The sequence below is a fragment of the Mobula birostris genome, chromosome 30, assembly GCF_030028105.1.
Source record: "Mobula birostris isolate sMobBir1 chromosome 30, sMobBir1.hap1, whole genome shotgun sequence".
Taxonomy (NCBI): domain Eukaryota; kingdom Metazoa; phylum Chordata; class Chondrichthyes; order Myliobatiformes; family Myliobatidae; genus Mobula; species Mobula birostris.
The window spans coordinates 40,108,903-40,128,818 of record NC_092399.1 but is presented as its reverse complement, the minus strand read 5'-3'; the positions used below and the strand labels follow the sequence as shown (position 1 = coordinate 40,128,818).

General features: G+C 45.0%; 1 protein-coding gene across 1 annotated transcript in view; it reads right to left on the bottom strand.

Annotated features, from left to right (window-relative positions):
• Window positions 1-19,916, bottom strand: part of col16a1 (collagen, type XVI, alpha 1) — a 401,818-nt gene that overhangs the window by 101,668 nt on the left and 280,234 nt on the right. The window contains exons 36-41 of the mRNA XM_072247276.1: window positions 19,388-19,441; window positions 11,186-11,212; window positions 9,911-9,988; window positions 8,082-8,132; window positions 7,886-7,957; window positions 5,821-5,874 (exon numbers count right to left, since the gene is read on the bottom strand). Of these exons, the coding sequence (XP_072103377.1) occupies window positions 5,821-5,874; window positions 7,886-7,957; window positions 8,082-8,132; window positions 9,911-9,988; window positions 11,186-11,212; window positions 19,388-19,441 (336 nt within the window). The remainder of the gene's footprint in view (window positions 1-5,820; window positions 5,875-7,885; window positions 7,958-8,081; window positions 8,133-9,910; window positions 9,989-11,185; window positions 11,213-19,387; window positions 19,442-19,916) is intronic.

The window sequence follows — 19,916 nt, the reverse complement described above, 5'->3', positions numbered from 1 at the left end:
GGAACATTGGGGGGGGCTTCTTCACACAAAGAGTGGTGGGAGTGTGGAATGAGCTGCCAGATGAGGTGGTAATTACCGGTTCTTTAATAACATTTAAGAATAAATTGGACAGATACATGGATGGGAGGTGTATGGAGGGATATGGTCCGTGTGCAGGTCAGTGGGACTAGGCGGAAAATGGATCGGCACAGCCAAGAAGGGCCAAAAGGCCTGTTTCTGTGCTGTAGTTTCTATGGTTTTTTTTCTATGTTCCTAACCCATATTTTTCTAATAATTTAAATAAAAAATCCCATTCCAATCTATCAAATGCTTTTTCTGCATCCAAGGCTATTACTATACTCATCTCCTCCCTTTTTTGTGCCAAATGAATTATACTGAGTAGCTGAGTTACATTATCCGCCAATTGTCTATTTTTAATAAATCCTGTTTGATCCATATGTATTAATTTTGGTAAATATTTAGATAGTCTATTCGTTAAAATTTTTGCTATTATTTTATAATCTGTGTTCAACAAAGAAATCGGCCTGTATGATATTGGTTTTAAAGGATCTCTGTCTTTTTTTGGCAATACTATTACAATCGCTGTTGAAAAAGATTCTGGGAGTTTATGTATTTTTTCTGCTTGACGTATTAACTCCATAAAGGGAGGAAATAATAAATCTTTAAACTTTTTATAAAATTCAGGTGGAAAACCTTCTTCTCCTGGAGATCTATTACTTTGGAGTGATGCTAAAGCTTCTTCAACCTCTTTTAATGTAAAAGGCATATCTAATCCCTTCTGTTCTTCCGAATTCAATTTTGGAAGAGTTACCTGTGATAAAAACCTTTCTATCTCATTAACATCATTTTGTGATTCTGATTGATATAATTCAGAATAGAAACTTCTGAAGGTTTCATTAATTTCTAAAGGTTTATAAGTAATTTTATTTGCACTTGTTCTAATTGCATTTATCGTTTTGGAAGCTTGTTCTGTTTTCAACTGCCAAGCAAGAATTTTATATGCTGTCTCACCTAACTTATAATATCTTTGCTTAGTTCTTATGATTGCTTTTTCCATTCTGTATGTCTGAAGCGTATTATGTTGTAACTTCTTATTGAAAAGTTGCTTTCGTTTTTCTTCTGTCATATGTCTTTGAGATTCTTTTTCTAATTTTGTAATCTCTTTTTCCAGTTGATCTAGTTCTGCCATATATTTTTTCTTAATTTTAAATGTATAATTTATTATCTGACCCCTCAAATATGCTTTCATCGCATTCCATAGTATAAATTTATCATCCACTGAATGAGAGTTTGTATCCAAAAAAAATTGGATCTGCTTTTTCATAAAATCACAAAAATCTTGATGTTTTAATAATGTTGAATTAAATCTCCATCTATAAGCCACTCCTTGTACTACTGCAGTTGTACAAGGCCTTGGTGAGACCACACCTGGAGTATTGTGTGCAGTTTTGGTCCCCTAATCTGAGGAAAGACATCCTTGCCATAGAGGGAGTACAAAGAAGGTTCACCAGATTGATTCCTGGGATGGCAGGACTTTCATATGAAGAAAGACTGGATGAACTAGGCTTGTACTCGTTGGAATTTAGAAGATTGAGGGGGGATCTGATTGAAACGTATAAAATCCTAAAGGAATTGTACAGGCTGGATGCAGGAAGATTGTTCCCGATGTTGGGGAAGTCCAGAACGAGGGGTCACAGTTTGAGGATAAAGGGGAAGCCTTTTAGGACTGAGATTAGGAAAAACTTCTTCACACAGAGAGTGGTGAATCTGTGGAATTCTCTGCCACAGGAAACAGTTGAGGCCGGTTCATTGGCTATATTAAAGAGGGAGTTAGATATGGCCCTTGTGGCTACGGGGATCAGGGGGTATGGAGGGAAGGCTGGTGCAGGGTTCTGAGTTGGATGATCAGCCATGATCATAATAAATGGCGGTGTAGGCTTGAAGGGCCAAATGGCCTACTCCTGCACCTATTTTCTATGTTTCTTCCTTATCAGTCATTATCATTGTCATTAATAGAGAATGATCTGACAATATTCTTGCTTTATATTCCATATTTTTTTACTCTGTGTTGAATATGCATTGATAATAGGAAAAGATCTATCCTTGAATAAGTTTTGTGTCTATGAGAATAGAACGAATAGTCTCTTTCTTTAGGATTAATTCTTCTCCATATATCAATCAAATTTAAATCTTTCATCAATGATAATGTTAGTTTTACTACCTTTGATTTTGTGACAGCCTTAGTTGATCTATCTAAGCCTGGGTCTTGGCAAAAATTAAAATCTCCTCCTATTAATATTTTTTCATGTGCATCAGCCAAATTCAAAAAAACTTCTTGTATGAATTTTGCATCATTTTCATTTGGTGCATAAATATTCATGAAAGTCCATAATTCAGAAAAAAGTTGACAGTGTATAATCACATATCTCCCCGCAGAATCGGTTATTATATTTTGTATTCTAATTGGTAACGTTTTATTGATCAAAATTGCTACTCCCCTCACTTTTGAATTAAATGAAACTGCAACAACACTACCCACCCAATCTCTCTTTAATTTCTGATGTTCTGTTTCTGTTAAATGCTTTTCCTGTAAGACGGCTAAATCTACCTTCATTTTCTTAATGTGTTAAGATTCTTTTTCTTTTCACCAGTCCATTAAGTCCATTAACATTAAAACTCAAAAAATTCTTCTTTTCAATAAGAAAATTAGTCATTATTCTTAAAGTTACTCCAATCTAAAACATTACTTAGCTTCTCAACTCTCATAGTTCCTTGGCGAATCTCTTTGAACCTCACCATGTTGCTATGTGTTTCCCTCCCAATCATCCAGGTAAAAAGAAAGAAATAAAAGATAGATATGATACAAAAAGAGAAATAACAAAATAGCCCCCTAGTAATGTTGTGAATGAAAAGATACACAACACTACCCCCCTCCATTTTGCGGGTTGTGGCTATTGCCACGCTTGCACACATGAATAGTGTAGCGATTGGTCAGTATTTCTTCCAGCTCCCCCGTAACAAAAAATTGTGTGTATATTATATATATATAAAATTAATATCACTATTCCCAGCTAATATTCCTCAAATTTTAACCTTCCTTCCCCTCCATCATATAATTAATAATATATTTATATATTCATCCGCCTTTAAAAATCCAGCAGGTCTATTCCTTGACCCAGTCTTCATCTTCAATCCATCTCGCTCCCCTGGGTTTGTTCTTGTATCTGGTGAATATTCAAAGAATCTCACACAAACTCCTCCGCTTTCCAGTAATCGTCAAAAAATCTTTTTTCTCCCCCAGCCAAAAAAATCTATATTGCAGGATAACGCAATATAAATTGATAACCGTGATCCCATAGGACTTTTTTCACTGGATTAAATTTCTTCCTTCTCTTCAAAAGCTCATAACTTATGTCAGGGTAGAAAAAAATTTTCTTTCCTTCTATCATCAATGGCCCTTTTCTCTTCTTGGCAGCTTGGGCAGCCGCCTGTAGAATCCTTTCTTTGTCTGGAAATCTTAAGAATTTTATTAAAATTGATCGTGGATATTGGTCATCTTGTGGTTTTGGTCTTACAGCTCTATGTGCCTGCTCAATTTCAATTGATCGGTCTTCCTCTTTCATTTGCAAAGTTTCCGGGATCCATCTTTGAAAAAATTCTATTGGATTGTCTCCCTCTATACCTTCTTTACGACCAACAATTTTAATATTATTCGTCTACTAAAATTTTCCAACACGTCCACTTTCTCCAACAGTCGATTTCTGTTTTCCAGACAAGCATATCATTTTCTGTTTTTCCATTCTATCGTTAATATGCTCCATTGTTCTTTCCAACTTTTGAAGTTTCTTATCCATTTTGTCCTCTTTTCATAGCTTTATCATAGCACATCTTCATGTCTCTAAGCTCTGTTCTTAATTTTCTTAGTTCAGCCATTACTTGCAATAAAGCCTCTCTTATGTCTGCATCACATCCTTTACTTCCAGTCTCTTCCAATTCTTCCTCCTCTTCTTCATCTGTATTCTCTGCAGAATCCAATTCTGACTCTGTCACTTTCACTTGCAGTGGCTGTCAGTTCTTGTAGTTTGAGTTGTATCAATTTGCGCATGCCAACTTCTTTGCGCATGCGCAATTCCGGCATCTTCTTCCTAGGGACCGCTACCGCCGCCATTGCTCCCCATTCTTCTACGTCAGAGATAAAATACGTCTCCTCCGAAGGAGATCCAACCTGAATCCGAGGCTCCATCTCTGCAGTAGGCCCTTTTTCCTTCCCATCTCGCAGCGACTTCGCAACAACAGATTTCTTCTGTTGTGGTTTGCGAGGCATATCGTAAAATAGTCTTGAGGAGCTTATAAGTAGTTTTCGGAAAGTATTTATTCACTTTGCTTTGTTTAAATGGTACTTTGCTGATTTTTTACGGGACAGCTGGATTTACACATCTCAATCCCACGGCATCACGTGACATCCCCCCCACCGAGGTAATTTCTAAGGTAAGGATATGCTCGGCACAGCTTTGTGAGCCAAAGGGCCTGTATTGTGCTGTAGGTTTTCTATGTTTCTATCCACTTTGATATTGTTTGCTAGCTGGTCTTCAAATGACCAATGGTTAATACAAGAGGGCATCATTTTAAGGCAATTTGAAAAAATAGCTGGCAAGTCAGAGGTAAATTCTTCTCCACAGAGAATATAAGTGCCTGGAGTACTCTGCCATGGGGGATGGCAGAGCACAATACAATAGGGCATTTATGAAACTCCTGGATGAAAGAAAAATGGAAAGTTATGTGAGACGGAAGGGTTAGATTAGCTACGAGGGCCTGGATGGTGCACTGATATTCTATGTTTTATGTTCCAGGAATATGCTGACTCTGAACTCTTACTACCTCACTTACTAGATATTGTTTTGCTCTCCAGACAGTGCTCCCAAACCACCTCTCCCAGCCCGTCTTACTCTGCTGAAATCCCAGTGAAGGAACCTCTCTCAGGGACAAAAATTATCTTTCTCCATGACTTGCATACACTTCTCTTGAAGCGTTAATTGTCACTGGTGTGAAACATTAACCCTGCTTCTCCTTCCATGGACACTGCCTGAATTGCTGAGTGATTCCAGTCTTCTCTAAGTTTCATTCAGATTTGCAGGATCTGAAGTTTTACTTTTTGACAGACAGATTGTGTGCATGATGTTGCTGATTAGTCAATGAGGGGAATAATGTTTAAAGAATGAATTTTATGCAGAGGATCTGCATAGTAGGAATATTTACATTAATTTGACAACTTGCAGAAAGAAAGCAGCTTGGACGAATTGCAAACTCACAGAGGACCATTGGCATTAGGCAGAAGGAACCCTGGCACTGTGAAGCTGTGTGGAGGAACCATGGCCAGAGTGAGTGACTGGGGTGACTGTTCCTGTGGGTCCTGGAGACTGCTCCAGCTCCTCAGAGACATTCCAGTGGGGCAGAGTTGGACAGAACCAGACTGGTACATACTCTAACCCAATTCCTGCAAAAGGCAGATGGTGTTCAAGTCGGTCACAGGACTCTGAGTTTCTGATCATCTGAAAGAGCTGAGAAACGCAGATCCTCAGCTGGAGTCCCTCCCACATGGAGACACCTTATTTATCAGGATTAATAACACTATTCTCAAGAGTGCCACCACACACTATTCTCAAGAGAAGACAGAGAGCTGATGGCGAACCATAACTGAAGCTGTCTCCAGAGGCTGGAGCTCCCGGTGTGGAGGGGCATCGACAGGCTGGTGCTGCAGTCATCACCAGAATTTGGGAAAGCATTCCCATTGATCTTTACACTGATTACTACAGTACTTACCACTTCCCCCGGAAGCCCAGGCACACCTGGCAAGCCATCATTCCCGGGAATTCCCTAGAAAAGTGAACACAGTGTTAGATGGAAGGGTTACCCCAGTGCTGGGGACGGTAGGTGCCAGTGGCAATAGGGTGGGCTCAAGGAAGGCATCCAGTAGAGACGGTCTGCTTTAGTCCTGACAGGAAGGGTGGCTTTTTCCCTGATACCCAAGGAGATGAGGGCCCATGTTTAAGTGGGTTTCTGAAAACTGGAAACCAAAGGAAGCACCCTTCCCTGTCCAGCTGTGTGGTGTGTATCACTGATACAGTGAGGGGTGTGGGGTGCGTCGGTGGCACAGTGAGGGGTGTGGGGTGTGTCGGTGTCACAGTGAGGGGTGTGGGGTGTGCATCACTGATACAGTGAGGGGTGTGGGGTGTGTCGATATCACAGTGAGGGGTGTGGGGTGTGTCGGTGGCACAGTGAGGGGTGTGGGGTGCGTCGGTGTCACAGTGAGGGGTGTGGGGTGTGCATCACTGATACAGTGAGGGGTGTGGGGTGTGTCAGTGTCACAGTGAGGGGTGTGGGGTGTGTCAGTGTCACAGTGAGGGGTGTGGGGTGTGTCGATATCACAGTGAGGGGTGTAGGGTGTGTCGGTGTCACAGTGAGGGGTGTGGGGTGTGTCGATATCACAGTGAGGGGTGTGGGGTGTGTCGGTGTCACAGTGAGGGGTGTGGGGTGTGTCGGTGTCACAGTGAGGGGTGTGGGGTGTGTCGATATCACGGTGAGGGGTTGGGGTGTGTCGGTGTCACAGTGAGGGGTGTGGGGTGTGCATCACTGATACAGTGAGTGGTGTGGGGTATGTCAGTGTTAGAGTGAGGGGTGTGGGGTGTGTCACTGTTACTGTGAGGGGTGTGCGGAGTGTCGGTGTGACAATGAGGGGTGTGTTGTTTTTCAGTGTTACAGTGGAGGGTGTAGAGTGTGTCAGTGTTATAGTGAGGGTTGTTCAGTGTGTCGGTGTTAAAGTGCAGGATGTGGAGTGTGTCGGGATTACAACAGGGGGTGTGGGGTGTGTCGGGTGTTACAGTGAGGTGTATGGGGTGTGTCAGTGTTAAAGTGAGGGGTGAGGGGTGTGATATTGTTACCGTGAGGGGTGTGTGGTGTGTTGGTGTTACAGTGAGGGGTGTGGGGTGTGATGGTGTTACAGTGAGGGGTGTGGGGTGTGTCAGTGTTACAGTAAGGGGTGTGGGGTGTGATTGTGTTACAGTGAGGGGTGTGGGGTGTGTTGGTGTTACAGTGAGGGGTGTGGGGTGTGTCAGTGTTACAGTGAGGGGTGTGGGGTGTGATGGTGTTACAGTGAGGGGTGTGGGGTGTGTCAGTGTTACAGTAAGGGGTGTGGGGTGTGATGGTGTTACAGTGAGGGGTGTGGGGTGTGTCATGTGACAATGAGGGGTGTGTTGTTTGTCAGTGTTACAGTGGAGGGTGTAGGGTGTGTCTGTGTTACTGTGAAGGTTGTTAAAGTGCAGGGTATGGAGTGTGTCGGGATTACAACAGGGGGTGTGGGGTGTGACATTGTTAAAGTGAGGGGTGTGGGGTATGATATTGTTACCGTGAGGGGTGTGTGGTGTGTTGGCGTTACAGTGAGGGGTGTGGAGTGTATCGGTGTGACAATAAGGGTGTGTTGTATTTCAGTGTTACAGTGGAGGGTGTGGGGTGTGTCGGGTGTTACAGTGAGGGGTGAGGGGTATGGGGTGTGATATTGTTACAGTGAGGGGTGTGGGGTGTGTTGGTGTTACAGTGAGGGGTATGGGGTGTGTCAGTGTTAAAGTGAGGGATGTGGGGTGTGTTGGTGTCACAGTGAGGGGTGTGGGGTATATCGGTGTGACAATGAGGGGTGTGTTGTTTTTCAGTGTTACAGTGGAGGGTGTAGAGTGTGTCAGCGTTATAGTGAGGGGTGTTCAGTGTGTCGGTGTTGAAGTCCGGGGTATGGAGTGTGTCGGTGTGAAAGTGAGGGGTTTTGTGTATGCTGTTGAAAGTGAGGTTCAGATTTGTGGAGTGAAGCTTAGACACTCTGCCTCAGTTCCTGCCTTACCTGCCGTCCCATTCCCCCAGGGACTCCGGGAGGTCCAGGTGGTCCAGGTGGCCCTGGAGGACCGGGGGGGCCCTGAAAAAGAGAAAAAGGAAAAAGTCAATTCTAATGTGAACTCATACGCGGGAGTGAAGCTGAATGTAGCGTTTTGCAGGACTGTCTGACCACGAGCACCACCCCAATGTTGGGTGTAACTCACCATTGGCCACATCGTTCGATCACCAGGAGCCCCCGGCAGTCCGTGTTGTCCCTGTCCAGGGGCAACAATAAAGGCATTAGGTCAGGTCTGAGTAACCGCACAGGGCTGGGAACATGCCATGCTCACATCCTTTCCGTGGGAAGTCACAGGATCAAACAGGGAACATGGCACTCGTAGGCCAAATGACCTGGACTGTGGGCATTGTTACTCATCTCAATCTATCAGCTGAACATGAAACAGCTGGTTGTGAGAACTCTTTAACAAGGGTTGCTGTTGCAGTGTTCGTTCCACCAGTCATTGAAATAATGGCTGAAGTGCGACCTCACCCCTTCTACCAGCTCATACTGCTCTTCTAATGGGTAGGAAGCTCAGAATTCCAGGTTAAAATGAATGATTCAGCTAATGCTTGCCATCAGTGGCCAAATCTCCCAGCAGCCGTGAGGTGGGGAAGAGTCCCCATTGGAAGGGCTTCTTCTGTCATTAGACTGGGTCCCTCATCCTCGGGTCATACCCAAGAGAAATTGCTCATCTATCCACTCAGATAACTTTCTTCAATATCCCACACTCTTCAATATCACTTAATCTGTACTCAAACATTCTCTGTTTGAGTAATTCTGTCCCTGAAGTGCAGCAAGCAGCCACTGAGGTCATTGTGTCTGCTCTTTGTATCCATCTGCAATACAGACACCTATGTCAGTATGCTATTCATTGACTATAGCTCAGTAGTTAATACCATCATTCCCACAATTCTGCCTGAGAAGTTGCAGAACCTGAGCCCCTGTACGTCCCTTTGCAATTGGATCCTTGACTTCTTAACCAGAAGATCACAATCATTGCGGATTGCTGATAATATATCCTCCTTGTAGAATCTCAGGTGGTGACGAGAGAGCGTACAGGAGTGAGATATGCCAACTGGTGGAATGGTGCCACAGCAACAACTGGACACTCAACATCAGTAAGACAAAAGAGTTGATTGTGGACTTCAGGAAGGGTAAGACAAGGGAACACATCCCAATCCACATAGGGGGATCAGAAAGGGAGAGAGTGAGCAGTTTCAAGTTCCTGGGTGTCAAGATCTCTGAAGATCTAACTTGGTCCCAACATATCAAAGTAGTTATAAAGAAGGCAAGACAGTGGCTATACTGTAATTTATTAGGAGTTTGAAGAGATTTGGCATGTCAACAAATACACTCAAAAACTTCTATAGATGACATACTGTGGAGGGCATTCTGACAGGCTGCATCACTGTCTGGTGTGTGTGGAGGTGGGGGGGGGGGCTACTGCACAGGACCGAAAGAAGATGCAGAGGGTTGTAAATTTAGTCAGCTCCATCTTAGCTACAAAATACCCAGGACATCATCAAGGAGTGGTGCCTCAGAAAGGCAGCATCATTATTAAGGACTCCAGCACCCAGGCCATGCCCTTTTCTCACTGTTATCACCAGGTAGGGGGTACAGAAGCCTGAAGGCACACACTCAACGATTCAGGAACAGCTTCTTTCCCTCTGCCATCCGATTCCTAAATAGACATTGAACCCTACCTCACTACCTCACTTTTCTTAATATACAGTATTTCTGTTTTTATTTTGCACTTTTTAAAATCTATTCATTTACTTATTAATCATTATTTTTTTTCTCTTCTCTTATACTGCACTGAACTGCTGCTGCTAAATTAACAAATTTCCCATCACATGCCAGTGATAATAAACCTGATTCTGATTTTAATTGTAATTAATGCTGTGAAAATCTGTGTCAATGAGCAGGAGTGCCCAGCCCTATACTAAGCACACAGGGCGCAGTGCTCACTGCACACTGCCACATGGTACTTACAGAAGTTCCCGGCTGTCGTCCATCCCCTGGCTCAGTCGGAGGCCCATACACACAGAAACAGGGTTCAGCTGCTGCTCCCTGTGGGGGGAAGGAGCAGACATGGTCATCCACCTCTTCCTGCTGCAACAGGCTGGCAGAAGGGTGAAACTTACAGAGAGCTCTCACTCCACAGCTGAGGGGTCCCTCTACATGAAGGTTCATCCACAGCAAAGGTCCCTCTACATTGAGGGTGACTCCAAAGGGAAGGGTCACTCCACAGTGAGGTTCCCTCTACATTGAGGGTGACTCCAAAGGGAAGGGTCACTCCACAGTGAGGCTCACTTTGCAGTGAGAAGGACTCCAAAGGGAACATTCCCTCTACATTGAAGGCCTCTAAACAGAGTCCTGTCAAACAGTCCCAATCAGTACCCCAGAGGTTACACACAGTACGTCTGGAATTATTTGACACGGTTCCCTTTTCATTTCAATGCTGTAGTTCACACCTGGAATTCAGGATTGTGATCATTTCCCATATGTTGGTAAAATTGATGGATACTTCCAGGTATCTATCAGCACACCACAAACTCCTCACCTAGGGGATCATTCCCAGAATGAGGCTTCACCTGGAACAAGGGAGAGGTCCTGGCCTACACCGTCCCAGGACGTAATGGCACATCTTCCTGAATCAAGGAAAGGCCCCGTGGCGGGCACGACCTCTGCTTGCTCCATACGTTAAGCTGCTCCGACCTTGCCAACTCCCCCAGTGAGCAGGTAGTGCCAGACATCATGCACTCACTGCCAGTCTCCCTACCCTGTGTAAGGCAGACAGACCTCAAACTCCAACCCGCAAAGCCCTGCAGAACCTGGATCCACCTCTACGCACAGGAGTCCTCCCCAAGGCAGTCTCGCCAGCACAATCACCTCTGTCGCCCAGAGGCGGTAGGAGCCAGGACACAGAGCAGGGGATAGTGGATGGTGAGGATGTCCACAGCTTCTCTCCCACCATGAGCAGGGCACAGCCTTCCTTGCCCTCTCTCCATCTATGGGACCCAACATGGACAGAGTGGGCAGTAGTGCAGGGAGTGTGAGGCCCACTATTCAGTTTGGACACATAGCAGATCGCAAACACTGAAGTAGGTGCAGGGAGTGTGAGGCCCACTCTTCAGACTGGACACACAGGAGATTGCAAACACTGAAGTCCAGCAGTAATGTTATAATTATCAGCCCCTTCATCTACTGTCTCTGTGGAAAATTCTGGATTTTCCCAGAAATACAGAAACGTAAAACAAACCTTACCTTTTCACCTTTAATTCCAGCCACACCCTAAAGCAGGGACATAAAGGAAGAAATCTCTGTCAGTTTACATTGTGCTGGTAGTAAATCTTTTAAACGTGCTGTGGCTGACTGTGGCCCCTCCTTCCATATTAAACTACAATGCAAAAGGCGATGACTTAAAAAGCCAGCATCCATCATTAAGGACCTTCACCACCCAGGATATACCATCTTCTCATTACCACCATCAGTGAGAAAGTACAGGAGCTTAAAGACACACATTCAGCGTTTTAGGATCAGCTTCTTCCCATTTGTCACCAGATTTCTCAATGGACAATGAACAAGTATGTACTGCACTGTACTGCTGCCGCAAAAAAACACAAAATTCTCTTCCTAATGTGTGAAAACCTGCTTTCTAATTTCATCACTGATCAATTACAAGCTACTGTTCCCCTGATTTGGAAGTTCTGCGCCCTCTAGTGCCTAGAGCTGGACCAGCAGTTAATGGAGTGCCATGGCACAGGTGTATTGTGCAGACAGGAAACTGGAGAAAGGAGCAGGTCAGAGCCCTGTGGGCAGGGTTAAGCCAGGGCATGGGCATTGCTTCTTGCCAAAGTAGAACACCACAAACCTTAACCCTGTTGGGTTCTAATTCAGAATCAAGGCCAGACCACAGACTGGAACATGGAAGAAATCTTTACACTGCTTAGGGGCTTTGTACAAATTCAGCAACTGAGCTAGCTTCAGAAATGTCATTTTCCAATAAACAATAGTGCACAGATGAACCTATAATTGGACATGTTCCTGTAGACTCAGCAGGGAGTCCCAGAACCAAATAACACGGTATCAGCAAATCTGAAATTAACAACTCTACAACTGCATCACGTCAGGAGAATGAAGAGATGATGCAAACAGAAGGGCAGTTGAAAAGGGATGCAGGAATGGAGAGATCTGGGTAAATGCGCAATGCTCATTGAAAGCTTCAGACAAGCGAAGAGTAGTTAAAAAGTTACCATATATAATTACAATGCTGTAATTGTTATATGGTTATATATGTTATATGGTTAAAAAGTTACATGGGTTCCTTGGGTTTATGAAAAGAGACATCAACATTTCTGTTATTATTTCTAAAAAGGGCAAGTGAGTCCTGATGAATTCTGGTTCAGCTACAGCTGTAACACTAGGCAAAGATCTTGGTGTCATACTTCAGAAGGACATAAAAGATTTGGAGAGGCTCCAGAAGAGATCAGTTGAAGTGATTCCAGAGTTAAGTGGGGTTGTTCTCCTTCGAACAGAGGAGATATTACAATTTGCATTGACAACTATATATGCCCAGAGCAATATTAAAAACAACAGCAATATTTTAAACAGTTTGATAAAATATGTAACTGATCAGATAACATCAAAAATAGTTTAGCCTTTAAACTGATACAGACAGCCTGACAGTCCTGAAACAAAACAACAGGAAATTACAGGCATCTTTCACACTACTCCTTGGCCTCAATATCTTCTTGTGCAATTGGACCCTCCATATCCTCACTTGCAGTCCCCAGTCAGTTCAGATTGACAACATAGAAAATGAGGCCAGAGAAATAATAACAGGTGACGAGGAGATGGCTGATGAATTAAATAAGTATTTTGCATCAGTCTCCACTGTGGAAGACACTAGCATCGTGTCAGATGTTGTACGTGTGGAAGAAGAGAAGTCAGTGCAGTTACTATTACAAGGGAGAAGGTGCTCAAAAAGCTGAAAGACCTATGTCACCCGGACCAGATGAATTGCACCCTAGGGTTCTGAAGGTGCTAGTGGTAGAGATTATGGAGGCATTAGTAATGATCTTTCAAACATCATTGGGAGTCTGGCATGGCACCAGTGGTCTGTAGAATTGCAAATGTCACTCCACTCTTTAAGAAAGGAGGAAGGCAGCAGAAAGGAAATTATAGACCAGTTAGCCTGACCCCAGTGGTTGGGAAGATGTTAATTGTTAAGGATGAGGTTATGAAGTACTTGGTGACACAGGACAAGACAGGACAAAGTCAGCGTGGTTTCCTTAAGGGAAAATCTTGCCTGGAATTCTTTGAGGAGATTACAAGTAGGATAGATAAAGTGGATGTTGTATATTTGGACTTTTGTGCTGGGACTAGCTGGGCCTTTGACAAGGTGCCACACATGAGGCTGCTTACCAAGTTAAGAGCACATGATATTACAGGAAAGCTACTGGCATGGTTAGAGCATTGGCTGATTAGAGCATTGGTTAGAGGAGGCAGTGAGTGGGAACAAAAGGATTCTTTTCTGTTTGGCTGCCAGTGACTAGAGGTGTTCTGCAGGGGTCAGAGTTGGGACCGCTTCTTTTATGCTTATATCATTGATTTAGATGATGGAATAAATGGCTTTGTTGCCAAGTTTGCAGATAATAGGAAGATTAGTGGGGAAACATGTAGGCTGCAGAAGGACTTAGACAAATTTGGAGAATGGGCAAGAAAATGGCAAATGAAATATAATGTTGGAAAATGCATGGTCATGCACTTTGGTAGTAGAAATAAATGAGCGGACTATTTTCTAAGCAGGGAGAAAATCCAAAAATCTGAATGCAAAGGGACTTGGGATTCCTTGTGCAAAACACCCTAAAGATTAACCTGCAGGTCAAGTCGGCGGTGAGGAAGGCAAATGCAATGTTAGTATTCATTTCAAGAGGTCTAGAATATAAATGCAGGGATGTGATGTTGAGGTTTTAAAGCACTGGTGAGGCTTCACCTTGAGTATTGTGAAAAGTTTTGGACTGTTCATCTAAGAAAAGATGTGCTGGTATTGGAGAGGGTCCAGAGGAGGTTCACAAGGATGATTCTAGGAATGAAAAGGTTAGCATGCAAAGAACATTTGATGGCTCTGGGACTGCACTCGCTGGAATTCAGAAGGATGAGAGGGGATCTCATTGAAACTTTTTGAATGTTGAAAGACCTAGATAGAGTAGATGTGGGAAGGATGTTTCCCATGGTGGGGGAGTCTAGGACAAGAGGATACAGTCTCAGGATGGAGGAGTGTTCATTTAAAACAGAAGCAGAGAAATTTATTTTGCCAAAGGGTGGTGAATTTGTGGAATTTGTTGCCACAGGCAGCTGTGGAGGCCAGGTCATTGGGTGAATTTATGGTAGAGATTGATAGGCTCTTGATAGGACATGGCATCAAATGTTATGGGGAGAATGCTGGGCAGTGCGGCTGTGGCGGGGAAAAAGGATCAGCCATGATTGAATGGCAGAGAAGATTCAATGGGCCAAATGACCTAATTTTGCTCCTATGTCTTATGGTCTTACCTCCTCCATAATCTCGATCACAACTGCGTCACATGACTATGTGCTTAGCCCCCCAGGTTCTGTGCAAAAGAGCCTGTACTGTATCGTATCAATGTGCCCAAGGGCCCATACTGTATAGTACTGTTATGCCAAAGGGCCCGTACTGTGTTGTACTGTTGTGCGAAAGAGCTGTACTGTGTTGTACTGATGCGTACAAGAGCCCGTAATGTGTTGTACTGTTGTGCGAAAGAGCTGGACTGTGTTGTATTCTTGTGTACAAGAGCCCGTACTGTATAGCACTGTTGTGCCAAAGGGCCTGTACTGTGTTGTACTGTTGTGTACAAGGGCCTGTACTGTGTAGCACTGTTGTGTGAAAGAGCCCGTACTGTGATGTACTGTTGTGCTAAAGGGTCCAAACTCTGATGTACTGTTGTGTGAAAGAGCCTGTACTGTGTTGTATTGTTGTTCCAAAGGGCTCGGAATGTGTTGTAGTGTTGTTCCAAAGGGCTCGTACTGTGTTGTACTGCTCTGCCTAAGGGCCCGTACTGTGTTGTACTGTTGGAGTCATAGAAAAGTACAGCATAGAAACAGGCCCTGTGGCCCATCTAGTCTGTGCCAACCTATTTAAACTGTCTACTCCCATTGACCTGCACCGGTTCAAAGCCCTCCCTTACATATCCATGTACCTATCCAAACTTCTCTTAAATGTTGAAACCGAGCCTGCACACACCCCTGGCAGTAGCAGCTCATATGGCTGTCTGTATAAAGAAATTTTCCCTTATGTTCCCCCTATACTTTTCACCTTTCTTCCTTAACCCATGACCTCCACTTGTAGTCCCACAACCCCAGTGGAAAAGGTCTGCTTGTATTTACCCTATCTATACCCACCATGATTTTGGATCCCTCTATCAGATCTCCCCTTTATCTTGTACATTCCAAGGAATAAAGTGCTCACCTATTCAATCAGGTCCTCCAGTCCCAGCAACATCTTGTATATTTTCTCTGTACTCTTCAACCTTATTTACATCTTTTCTGTGGGACACTGTCAGTGTGAGATCCTTAGTGTGGGACCGCCAGAATGCAAGGCTGGGTCAGTGTGAGACCCCAGAATGGGATACTGGGACAGTGTAAGACCGCAAAATGGGATACTGTGTCAGTGTGGGATACGGGGTCAGTGTGAGACCCCAGAATGGGAGACTGGGTCAGTGTGAGACCCCAGAATGGGATACTGGGTCAGTGTGGGATATGGGGTCAGTGTGAGACCCCAGAATGGGAGACTGGGTCAGTGTGAGACCCCAGAATGGGAGACTGGGTCAGTGTGAGACCACAGAACGGGATACAGGGTCAGTGTGAGGCCCCTGAATGGGAGACTGGATCAGTGTGGGATACGGGGTCAGTGTGAGACCCCAGAATGGGAGACTGGGTCAGTGTGAGACCACAGAATGGGATACAGGGTCAGTGTGAGGCCCCTGAATGGGAGACTGGGTCAGTGTAAGACCTTCAGAGTAGACGACTGGGTCAGTGTAAGACCCCAGAATGGGAGACTGGGTCAGTGTAAGACCACAGAATGGGAGACTGGGTCAGTGTAAGACCACAGAATGGGAGACTGGGACAGTGTGAGATCTTCAGAGTGGATGACTGGGTCAGTGTAAGACCCCAGAACGGGATACTGAGTCAGTGTGAGACCCCAGAATGGGAGACTGGGTCAGTGTGAGACCCCAGAATGGGATACTGGGTCAGTGTGGGATATGGGGTCAGTGTGAAACCCCAGAATGGGAGACTGGGTCAGTGTGAGACCCCAGAATGGGATACTGGGTCAGTGTGGGATACAGGGTCAGTGTGAGACCCCAGAATGGGAGACTGGGTCAGTGTGAGACCACAGAACGGGATACAGGGTCAGTGTGAGGCCCCTGAATGGGAGACTGGATCAGTGTGGGATACGGGGTCAGTGTGAGACCCCAGAATGGGAGACTGGGTCAGTGTGAGACCACAGAATGGGATACAGGGTCAGTGTGAGGCCCCTGAATGGGAGACTGGGTCAGTGTAAGACCTTCAGAGTAGACGACTGGGTCAGTGTAAGACCCCAGAATGGGAGACTGGGTCAGTGTAAGACCACAGAATGGGAGACTGGGTCAGTGTAAGACCACAGAATGGGAGACTGGGACAGTGTGAGATCTTCAGAGTGGATGACTGGGTCAGTGTAAGACCCCAGAACGGGATACTGAGTCAGTGTGAGACCCCAGAATGGGAGACTGGGTCACTGTAAGACGACAGAATGGGAGACTGGGACAGTGTGAGATCTTCAGAGTGGATAACTGGGTCAGTGTGGGATACGGGGTCAGTGTGAGACCTCAGAATGGAAGACTGGGTTAGTGCAAGACCTTCAGAGTGGATGACTGGGTCAGTGTAAGACCCCAGAATGGGATACTGAGTCAGTGTGAGGCCCCTGAATGGGAGACTGAAACAGTGTAAGACCGCAGAATGGGATACTGGGTCAGTGTGGGATACAGGGTCGGTGCGAGACCCCAGAATGGGAGACTGCGACAATGCGGGGACCCCCGAATGAGTGTCTGGGACAGTTTGAGACCTCCAGAATGGGAGACTGGGACAGTGTAAGACCCCAGAATAGGAGACTGGGACAATGTGAGACCTTCAGAGTGGATGACTGGGTCAGTGTGGGATACGGGGTCAGTGCGAGACCCCAGACTGGGAGTATCCCTACAGCTGTTATCTTTACCCTTTATTCTGACAGGCACATGCAAGCTTTGTATTCCCAAAGTTGAAGGCCTGCTATTTGCCATGTACACCTTTGCCAGATTACAACCTGTCCGTATCCACACTTGCCAGATCTTTTCTGATGCAATCAAAATTGGGTTTTCTCCAACTTAGAATGTCATCCCATGGACCAGACCTATCCTTTTCCATATTTACTTTGAAACTAATGGCATTTTGATCACTGTATGCAAAGTGTTCACCTACACAAACTTCTGTCAGCTGCTCTGTCTCATTTCCTAATATTAGATCAAGTATCACACATTCTCTCATTGGGACTTCTACGTACTGATGAAGCAAACTCGCTGAACATATTTGACAAACTCTATCCCATCTAGTCTTTTTACAGTATGGGATTCCCAGTCATCTTTCGAAAAGTTAAAATCACCTACTATAACAAATGATGCTTCATGCAACATCTGAGATCTCTCTACAAATTTGTTCCTCTAAATCCCAAGGACTACTGGGTGGTATGTAATTTAGCCCTATTAACTTGATGATATCTTTTTATTCCTCAGTTCCACCCATAAAATCTTATTGGACGAGTTCGCCAGTCTGTCCTGACTGAGTACTGCCGTGCCATTGCCCCTGATTAATAAACACTTCCCCTCCCCCTTTAATCCCTCCTACTCTGTCATGTCTAAAACAACAGAATCCCGGAATAATGAGCTGCCAGTCCTGTCCCTTCTGCAACCAAGTCTCACAAATGGTTACAATATCATAATTCCAGTGTTGATCTATTGCCTGATCTCATCTACTTGTTATATGATAATTCTGGCATTGAAATATATGCAGCTCAGGACATTAGTTGCATAATGCTCAACCTTTTGATTCCTGACTTTGTCTGAAGTCTTAACAACATCTGTCTGCACAACCTCTCCAATATCTGTTCTGGCATTCTGGTTCCCATCCTCCCGCAGCTCCAGTTTAAACCCTCCGCCCGCCCCCCCCCCCACTTCATGCAGCACTAGCAAATCTTCCCACTAGGATATTTGTCACCCTCCTGTTGTATGTTCTACATTGAAACTTCCTGTGAAGAAAGGATAACTTTTCCTCAGCCTGGCGATAGGTGGCAGCAATACATCAGACACCACTGACAATGTGGTTGATAGCAGTCTTCCAGGGAGCAAAATGCCTAAGTCGTCAATATGTGAAGCAGAGGTCATAAGAGCGGAACAACACACAAACAAAATGCTGGAAGAACTCTGCAGATCAGACAGAATCGATGGAAGGGAATAAACAGCCAATATTTCAGGCCAAAACCCTTCATCAGGAAAGGAAGAATCATGAACTTTATTCCATGGAATCCATACATCCCCCACCCCCCACCATTTCTGGTCCCCCACCTCCTTTATTCCTTGGTCCACTTCTTCGCATGTCAGATTCCATTGTTTTCAACACTTCCACCAATCACCTTTCAGTCTCTCATGTCATTCCCATTTCATCCCCACCCACCCACCTCCCATCACCTAAATTCATCTATCATCTTCCAACTCATGCTTGCCCTCCCACACCCTTCCTCTACCCCTTTATTCTGGCTTCTGCCATATTTCTGAGCTTCGACCCAGGTCAGAACTCTCCACGAAGCCCATGAACAACATCTGGTGACCCCATCAGGCACATGGCAGATGAAGGGTGACTGGGGCAGGGCAGACCAACTGGAGTATCAGTAGTAAACCATAGGAACCATAGAAAAACTACAGCACAGAAACAGGCCTTTTGGCTCTTCTTGGCTGTGCCGAACCATTTTCTGCCTAGTCCCACTGACCTGCACACGGACCATATCCCTCCATACACCTCCCATCCATGTATCTGTCCAATTTATTCTTAAATGTTAAAAAAGAACCCGCATTTACCACCTCGCCTGGCAGCTCATTCCATACTCCCACCACTCTCTGTGTGAAGAAGCCCCCACTAATGTTCCCTTTAAACTTTTCCCCCCTCATCCTTAACCCATGTCCTCTGGTTTTTTCCTCCCCTTGCCTCAGTGGAAAAAGCCTGCTTGCATTCACTCTATCTATACCCATCATAATTTTATATACCTCTGTCAAATCTCCCCTCATTCTTCTACGCTCCAGGGAATAAAGTCCTAACCTATTCAACCTTTCTCTGTAACTGAGTTTCTCAAGTCCCGGTAACATCCAAATTACTGGGAGTACTTACTGGGAAGCCTCGTTTCCCTGGCAGCCCAGGAGTTCCAGGCTCTCCTTCCTTTCCCTGGAAGATAAAGGCAGCAGTTAGCCACAGGCGGTTGGCTGACATCACATAAGCGCTTTGATCGTGTGAGGAAGCACAGTGGACCAGCCACACCTGAGATCCAGGTTCAGTGCTGACCTTTGTGGACTGTGCCGGCTGCAAGCAGTCTCTCACTGTGACCACCCGTGCTTCCCCTGGGTGATCCCACTTCCTCTCACATCCGACCAAGTTACATGGCCACTGTAAACTACTTGTAGCGTGTAGATGAGGGGTGGAATCTGCAGGGGAATTGATGGGAATGTCAGGAGAATAAATACAGTAATGGAATTAATGTGGAGTCAGTTTAAATTGGTGGCTGAAGGTCAGTGAGGACAGTGGACTGAGGAGCCTCTCTCCACAATGCATGGTAGCATAATGCCTATGCAACACGACACAGCACCAGCAACCCAGGTTCAATTCCTGCTCAGAATATTTGCATGGTCAACTTACCCTCCAC